This window comes from Orycteropus afer, unplaced genomic scaffold (genome assembly GCF_000298275.1).
Source record: "Orycteropus afer afer isolate SDZICR_OR568_19922 unplaced genomic scaffold, OryAfe1.0 scaffold00029, whole genome shotgun sequence".
In the NCBI taxonomy this organism is placed as follows: domain Eukaryota; kingdom Metazoa; phylum Chordata; class Mammalia; order Tubulidentata; family Orycteropodidae; genus Orycteropus; species Orycteropus afer.
In genome coordinates, this window is record NW_006921616.1 from 16,273,523 (window position 1) to 16,282,896 (window position 9,374).

The window sequence follows — 9,374 nt, forward strand, 5'->3', positions numbered from 1 at the left end:
AAGTGGGAGGGGAGCTGCTGCATTGTGGTAAATTGTGGTCAATGTCATGAGACAAAGTGTATGTGAACTGCTGTATGGAAAGTGAATTTGCCCTGTAAATCTTCACCCAAATCACAATTTAAAAAAAAAAAAAAACTGAAAAAAAATAAATACATAAAATACAGACTTTAATCCCCAGAGGGATCACAATGAGAATGTGAAAGTAAAGAGAATCTAATTTTTAACTAGTTTCTCAAACTATGTGTGCTAAAGGGCAAGTTTCCTTTTCTTTTAATCTAGTACAGGCTGACAGTTTTACAAAATACAATTAAAATATTATTGGAGTGCCATAAAAGTTTTAACACTTACTCTTACTTCCTAGTTATCTCAGCACAGACCAATAACAAAACAGTTCAAGATCATCCCTGTTCAAAGATCATATGCTGCCTATCATGGCAGGATATTTATTCTCTCTACTATATTGTATGGTTGATATTTTTATAACAAAAAGTTTAAATTTAAGGTACTCAATTTAACCTTCTGCCTTCATGTTGTTGTTAATACCACTGAGTTGGCCCCTAACTCATGGGGACCCCCTATACAACAGGATCAGACCACTGTCATCCCTAAGCTGAATTTCAGAAGTAGGTCTCAGGTTTGTCTTCCTAATTTTAATCTGGAAGCTGTACCAAAACCTACTCAGCATCATGTTGTTGTTAAGTACCATCAAATCAGCTCCGACCCACAGCGACCCTATGTACAACAGAAGGAAGCACTGGCCAGTCACGCGCCATACTCACAATCCTTGCTAGACTTGAGCCCATCTCTGTAGCCCCTTTATAATCCATCCCATTGAGGGTCTTCCCTTTATTCGCTGACCCTCCACTTCACCAAGCATGATATCCTTCTCCATGATATCCCTTCTGACAACATGACCAAAGTAGGTGAGACAAAGCCTCGCCATTCTCACTTCCAAGGAACATTCCGGCTGCACTTCGTCCAGGATAGATTTGTTAGTCCTTTTAGCAGTCCATGGTACTCATAGCATTCTTCTCCAACACATGACTCAAATGCAAAAGCTTAGCATCATAGGAACACACAAGCCTCCACTGATAGACAGGTGGTGGCTGCACCTGGGGTGCCCTGGCCAGGAATCAAACCCAGCTCTCTAGCACAGAAGCTGAGAATCCTGCCACTGAACTACCACTGCCCTCCTCTGCCTTAATAACCTTAAACAAATCATAATGCCCAAAAACATACTTTTTCATAAATCTTTAGCAAGATAATTAGCTCATTTTCTATTTAGCCAACACTTTAGACCTGACCTGAAACCTTATGACTACCAAAATACATCTGTTTCCCACACTTATGTTGACCATACCCACTCTCGCCAACTCAGTCTTCCTAGAATATTTCATTCATCTATCTCACCAACTGTAGCTCAAAAATCATCAAAGAATTCTTCAATGTTGAGTCAAATACAAATTTGCTGATTTGTCATCTAAAACTCTTAGTCTGTCCAGAGTGAATCATTCCAACCAAACACGTACTATAATTTCCCAATGTGGTGCCTTTGTTACCAATGACTCAATTTCAGAATCATCTTCTCTTCTTCTTTACCTAATTTCAAACTAACTTAAAGGTCTGTCTCCATTTCATTACCAAATGATAAATCATATGGGTAAAGACCACCAGAGTATTTGACACATAATATTCAATTAAAGATCAGTTAAGTTTGAGCCTTCATCTGCCTGACATGTCCACCAAGCACATGCTACGCTTATATACGTCACTCATTTGACACCCACTATGCAGAACTGTCTTGCATCTGTAGTTCTTATTTTGTACTACAAGACTCTCTTTAGCCTTGGATGTGTCTTATAGGTTTTAAAATCCTCAAAACAATCCATTTTCTTCAACATGTAGGCATTTAATAAACCTTCATTGGTTGTTCAAAGTAGTATAAAACCTACAGTGCAATTAAACTTGAGAAAAAAAAATTTATTTTAAATAGAAAGCTAATTTGTTTAAATTAACAGATGTACATAATCAAACGCATTGTTCAAGTCTTTGGTAGTGAGGTACTGATTTGTAAATATGGCAATATATAAATAGGTGTTAATTAGAAGGTACATATTAAATGCAAAGATATTAGAGTAGACATTAATAAGAAACAGATCTATCAAGACTTTAAATCTTTGATGGTGCTATGGTAAGGCATTCAGCTGCTAAACCAAGATGTCAACAGTTCAAACCCACCAGCTGCTCCACAGAAGAAAGATAAGGTATTCTGCTTCCATAAACATGTACAATCTCAGAAATCCTATAAGGGTTATTTTGAGTCAGAAAGGAGTTGATGGCAGTGGGTTTAAATCTTCAACAGGTCCCCAAAAGGTACAAATAATCTGTGCTCAACCACTAACCTAAATGTTAGCGACTTGAACCCACCAAGCGATGGTGTGGTAGAAGGGCCTAGCAAAATGCTCTCATAAAGATCACAGCCAAGAAAACCGTATGTAACAGGCCTGCTCGTTAACATGCGGAGTTGCCATCAATTGGAATTGACTCAATGGCAATGAGTTTGGTTGGGTTTTGATTAAAGTTTTAAGGAAAAATTATAAGGAAACTGAAGATATTAGTCCTCAACTAAATAAGTAAGCCTTTAACTGCAGGCTATACTCCAAAAGTTTATTTGTTTGAAATAAAAGTATGAATTTTTTTTTTTTCAATTAAACATTTGTAATTACCCAATGATCCAGAAAAACACAAGAGTTTCCATTGGAATGGCAGTTATATGTATCCTCACTTCAGGACACAGAGGCAAATTTCTCCCCCAGCACTAGCATCAATACAGAAAGCAGATTATAGTGGGAAAAGGATCAATTTTGAACTTTAAATTCCTGAGTGCAAATCCCAAAACCACTAGCTATATGACCTTATGTAACTCATCTCAACATCTATTTATATATCTGTAGTACCATTTATCAATAATAGACTTAGAAGTACTGTGTGTATCTGGTACATTTAATAGATGCTCAACAAATACTAGTTTCCTTCCTGATGATCAAGCAGGAGAGGAAAGGGCATCCATAGCAAAAATATTAATTTATTCTCTGTGACCAATAGAAATTGATTTTGGGAACATTCTTCATATTAATTAATTTACTTATATATCAACATAAGATATGTTGGTAGCTCAGTACTCAGATATCCTTCATAAAACAAATACCATAATGCTATTTTTTTAAACAAGCCACACTTCATTACTGGCTCATCTGATTTATACCTTGTGATAAGCTTTTTCTTGATTACAGGGAGTCTTCTCCCCAGCTTTACTTACAGTTTGTGCATCTACCCACGGTCACCAAAAAGCATTTTTTATTGTTGAAGATGGGTGCTGGGTACATGGGGTTCAGTATACTCTTCTATTTTTGTATTTGTTTGCAATTAATAATAATAATATTATAATGAAATAATTAATTATAATAAATATAATTATAATAAATAATTATTATAATAAAAAGTGAAACATAAAAGCACTTATCTGTGGTTTTATTCTACCTTTTACTGTAGTTATCTTAAGCACTTCTCTGTTCAATTTTACTTTTGATGACAGAGTAATAATTTGTCAATGTCAAATTGAAGTCTAATCCTTTTTCTCAGCAATCTAAACATACTAATCATAATGTTAATTCAATCTTCCAAAAATCAACTATTGTATGTAAGCTACTGGCCAAACCATTGCTAATATTAAGTTTTATACAAGTCAAGAAGTTGTGTATCTAATTATAAAATACATTTAATGCATTCAAAAAAATGTTACTCCTTAAACACCTTGGAAGCTACATGCTCATCAATTTTGTTTCCAATTGAAATAACTGCAGAGCACTGCAGCTAAGGCACTTTACAAATACACAGACAACTGATAAGAAAATAAGAAGCTGGAAAACAAAAGAAGTGTAAGAATAAAGTGAGCTCCTATTCAAAAGGGAAAAAAATACAGAATTTCAAAATCACATGGAATCCAGACTTTCTGGAGCTGTGGAGGAGGAGTGAACCCCTGAAACTATTGCCCTGACATCATCTTTAAACCTGAAACCAAAAATATCTCCTGAAGTCTTCTTACAACCAGGGCTTCAAACTGGTTCATTCTGGTTTGACCCTCTGCTGAGACTGCCTTTCCAGCCCAGATATTACTGAATCAGAAATCACATTTTAAAAACACGCCATATATACATAAGTATCAGGTGCATCTTGTTAAAATGTAGATTCTAATACAGTTTATCTGGGGTGGAAATGCAAATTCTCAGTAGGAGGGTGAACCAGAATGAACTGCTTAAAATCAAACAATCATTTAGCTTAACTAGTAAAAAATGTCTGCCTTGAGCATAATGCTTTTTCAAGAATTATCTATATGGAATCAAAGTGACAAGAACAGCAGGAAAGATTAGATAAGAAGCTTAGGAGGCAGTGAGTTTATTGATAGCAGAGGGACAACTCAGACAAAGAGGGTGAGAATGACTGTACAACTGAAATACACATATAGAAACTATTGAATTGGTGTATGTTTTGCTGTATATATTCTCAACAACAAAAATAAATCAAAGTTAAAAAAAAAAAGAACTAAGTGAGCTAGTTATTAAGCCAGGTTGTTGTTTTTTTTTTTTTTTTTTAAGAAATTATTGAAACAACTTAAGGAATGAAGCTAAATGGAGGGAAAAGATATATTCTAGAAAATCATCATCAGACCTACAACTTACAAGAGAGCTCATAGTGAGTCAGAAACTATACTAAATGTTTTATATTCATTTTCTAATCAATCAAATACTCAAAACAAAGCCAAAATGGGTATTATTTCTCCATTTTGTAGCTGAGGAAACGAAGGTACAGAGAAATTAAGCAACTTGCACTAAATTCACAGTAGTAAAATGATAAATCCAGGACTCCAAACTGGATTATATTGAGTGTCCACATTCAACAGAAGAGAAAGATGTTCAACTGAGCAGTAATCGGAAACAAATCCAGGAACTAACAGATTCTCAGTCTTAACAGAATGGAAGTTTAGACAAGTGAAAATAATAGATAAATTATCAGAGCCTAAGGCAAGATGTGGGATTACCAAGAATGCATTTCTGTAAACTCAGGTATACTACCACTAAGAATAAAAGTTTTCCTTCCTAAGGTCCCAACTTTAACTCCTCTCTCGTATTCACAAGTATCTGGGCAAACATTTTAAATCATTCTGAGAAACTGTCCCATAGAGCAGTTAAGCACATAAATGAAAACAATCTTAGGAAGTATAAATTTTATACAATAGACAAGAAAATATATAATCATTTAAGGAAAAAAAGTCACTAAAAGATGAAGTAAAATATAAATGAAAAGAACTGCATGACTCCAGTATATGGAGAGAATAAAGTAAAAAGAAAGTAACGAGTTCCACAACACTCTTTCGTCTGCAAAAAATAATTTGTTTTAGGTTTGAATGCCTCATAAGATCTATGTGAATATTTTTATGATGAAACAAAAGGACCATGTAACAAAGAAGTTATATACCTACATTATTAAACATTATACCATCTTGTGGTAGCAAATGAAAAATATAATTTAAAATGAGCAACATGAAAGCTAAATCCTATAGTTACTATTTGTTTAAATCACTAAATTTTATAAAAAATAAGAGGTTCTTGTGATATTTTTTCATTTAGAAAACTAAACTTTTTTCATTGTTGCTTACTTACAAAGGAATAGGAATATTTTCCCATGACCTTTCTGCTTCAAGTTTATCCAACGAACAAGGACTTCCATCATTCTTCGTAGAGCTTGGTAACTCTTCAGTAGGATGTTCCAGACTTCTCTTGGCTTTCAGGATAAGCAATTCAATTTTGTCATCTAATTTAAAAAGATCATATTAGTTCTTTAAGAAAAAGTGCAAATCACTAAAATTTCACAAAGGCAAGAAGAATTTCAGACAATTTGGAATCCATACATATCTATTAATAGCAAGTTATGTCAGAATGTGACATTCAAACAAAAGGGCAAGAAACTTTGTAGTTAACAAACTGCTATATAAACAGTTACCAATAAGATGTAACAATTGATCATTACATCAAGAGTACAACACAAAAGCTCCTAAATTATGTCAAATTTATAGCATTTCATTTGGTTCCTTAAAATAAAAAAGTATTACCACTGAATGGCTTTTTGGATTGTCCTTGGAGAAGTGGATTCTCATATTGACATTGCCTACATTCAAAGTCACATTTGTACTCATTAACTAATCCTTTATCATCATGCAAGGAAGTTGAAAAGTTTGATGGTTCAAAAGAATACTCAAAACAGTCTAACTTATTCATAAGCCGAGAAGTTCTTTGTGCCTGATAACTATGCTTAGGGGAACACTGATCTTCTTTAAGTACTTTATATGTTTTTTGACTATTTGTATCAGGCAGCAAGTCTTGATTGTGGAGCCACACCGGGTATTTGACATCAGGTATACTCGTTATCCCTGAAACATTAAGGTCGGATTTCTGGCTAGTAAGCCATCTTGGATAATTCTTTTCAAGATTGTGTTCTGAACTGTCCTTAGAAGACGCTATCTTGCAAAAAGACAAAGATGGTTCAGAAATGCATTTATTAGTCTTATTCACAAGTTTGGGGTTTTTCAGTCTAACACATTGCTTCCCATTTATACTTGTGCATACAGGAGGAGTAGCTAAGTTATCCTTGCCCATGGGAAGGAAGGGCTCTTGAAAATTTGGATTCTTTTCAATGTCCGAGGAACTTAGTCTTCCAAAGCACTTCTTGTTTTTCCTATTAGTTCGGTGACCTGGTCCCATGTAAGTGGAAGAAGGTAATGATCCATCTGCTGGAAGCTTTAACAGATCATCAGTAGTTAGGCTAATGGAGTCTATGTCATTAATAGCCTTTTTTCTGTAGGATAAGGACAAGGAGTTTGAGCTCTTCTTATGATCAACATTTTCAAAAGCTGAAAAATAAAGCACAATTGTCTACCCTCCTATATCATATATAAACACTTCATTACAATAAACAGTGAGAATTAAGAATTTGAGAATCATTTTTTGCCACTTTTTCCTTATCCTCACTAAAACTTTAAAAAAAAAAAAAGGTTAGAGTTAATAAAATATGTTTTCTTTCTCTCGGTCTGTTTTATTTCTACCCTTTTGTGTTCAATTTCATGAATTTCCTGCGTTCTCTAATTTAATCTTTCTCCAACTTATTTTCATCTAGACTTAGCCAAGACTAAAACATTAATATTGGTCACTCAATACTGACTGCAGCACAGAAATAATTATGCTATTAAACGTATTGGGAATATAGTGACCACATCCCTCCTAGAGTGGAGAGCAAACTTTTTCTGTTTTAGGTTTCCAAAAAGTCTAATCAAACTCCCTGCCACTGAGTGGGTTCTGATGCACAGCGACCCCCGCCGCCACCACTGGGTTTCCAAGGTGGTCAGTCTTTACAGAAGTACATTGCTTCCTCTTCCTTCTGCAGAGCGGCTGGGGGGTTTGAACTGCCAACCTTCTGGTTAGCAGTAAGTACTCAGTTAAGTGCTAATTTACTCATAGACAAGCTACATTTTCCAAACTTGTCCCCAAGGAAACCTTATTAAGGAAAAACTCTTAACATTTTGCAATTATCAGTGCTCCACAGACTGTAAAGATTAATATAGTCCTATCTCCTGGAGTACAGAGTAGGAAAGATTGAGACTTATTCAAAGCCATTAACCCAATAAAAGAACCAAGTCAATGGTCTTTCCATTTTGCTATAGCACAATGGTGTTAAGGGTTTTAGATCAGCCACCTACTATTAGCAGTTACATTCATCAGCTTCCCTCCAAGGTTAAAAGAAGATCTTAGGTAAAAATTCCTGAGCATCAGAGAGACAGAGAATCATTTTACAAAAATACCCATGTTTCCAATACTGTAAGAAATTTTTTCCCAAAAGGAACTACAACAAAAAAAAAGTCTAGTTTTCCAAGGCTACAGAATGTTTCTCAAAGGCTTCAAATTATTGGACACATTGTTGAAAACATAAATAGTACTAAAAGCATACCATTGTTTTGATAAAAATACTTGGAGAGTTTTAACACATTAGTAGAACCCTCCTCAAGGTTAATCTTTCCAGTGCTGGCACCAGGATACACTTGGCTTAGATCAAAGTCATCAATATAGGCCTGTAGAGCCTGAGAAGCAGAGCTGTATAGTTTATCCTTATACTGGAAAGAGCCATCGGAATTAGACGAACTACTACCACTCATGCTGCAGCTTGCTAGAAGAGAAGATACTGAAGATTCTCGACAACAAGTTCTGTGTTTTGTATTTGATTTTGCCATGGCTTCCTCAAAATGGGTTATTTCTATTCATTTCTCTTAAAAACAGCTGTAACACAAAAGCAAAAGGTTAATGCTGCAATTAAAATAAATAATGGCCAAATCAAAAAAACCACCCAAACTCACTGCCTTCAAGTTGATTCCAACTCATAGCAATCCTACAGAACAAAGCAGGGTTTCCAAGGCTGTAAATCGTTATGGAAGCAGACTGTTACATCTTTCTCCTGAAGAGCAGCTGATGGATTTGAACCACAGACCTTCTGGTTAGCAGCCGAGCACTTTAACCAGTGTACTACCAAGGCTCTGGAATAATGGCCATATGCAAAGAAATTACTAAATATATCAATTTTTTGTAATTTCCCTTAAAGAATAAAATCCATTATCTAGAAATACTCCCTTTTGGTAATGTACATTATATACTTTCTATTATTTTAATTAATGTAAATTCCTTCATCAGTGATTTAACAAACATTTTTTGAGTACTATGTGTCTAGAAATATGTATACAAAAATGATCTGAGAATATACATACATGGAAAGTACCAAGGGACGAGTACTCACTTTTTTTAAAGTCCTAAAAACTATAGGTGAAGTCTTTTTCTTATAGTGATATATTCTATGACATCACAATACTTAACATTCTCCTGTACAGAATATTTTTCCATTCATAAGCCTTCGACCATGTACTGCATATAGCAGACGCTCAGTAAATTATTAACGTGTCAAATGAAGAAACAATGGAGAAGAATTTCCACTTTCAATGTTGTAAATGCTAATATGTAACTACAGATAGTCCCCAACGGGGATACAGTGAATTACTTGGTATGGCTTTTCTAGCACATTAGTAACAAGTTATCCAATCCCCTTGGTGGGCTTCAAGCACCTCACTTTTGCATAGTCCTACTCAGTCATTTCTACCACTCATCTGTCAGCTTGTCATGAGCTGTGGTGGCTCACATGTTGCTGTGATGCTGGACGCTATACAACCCACTGCCATTGAGTCAATTCCAACTCATAGAAAACCCCACTGGGTTTCCAAG

At 35.0% G+C, this 9,374-nt stretch overlaps 1 protein-coding gene across 1 annotated transcript in view; it reads right to left on the reverse strand.

The window, feature by feature from the left end:
* The window catches only part of CUNH18orf54 (chromosome unknown C18orf54 homolog), a 27,660-nt gene extending 19,322 nt beyond the window's left edge, over positions 1-8,338 (reverse strand). Inside the window, exons 1-3 of the mRNA XM_007935534.1 lie at positions 8,059-8,338; positions 6,170-6,967; positions 5,721-5,871 (exon numbers count right to left, since the gene is read on the reverse strand). Of these exons, the coding sequence (XP_007933725.1) occupies positions 5,721-5,871; positions 6,170-6,967; positions 8,059-8,338 (1,229 nt within the window). The remainder of the gene's footprint in view (positions 1-5,720; positions 5,872-6,169; positions 6,968-8,058) is intronic.
* Between the last annotated feature and the right edge of the window lie 1,036 nt (positions 8,339-9,374).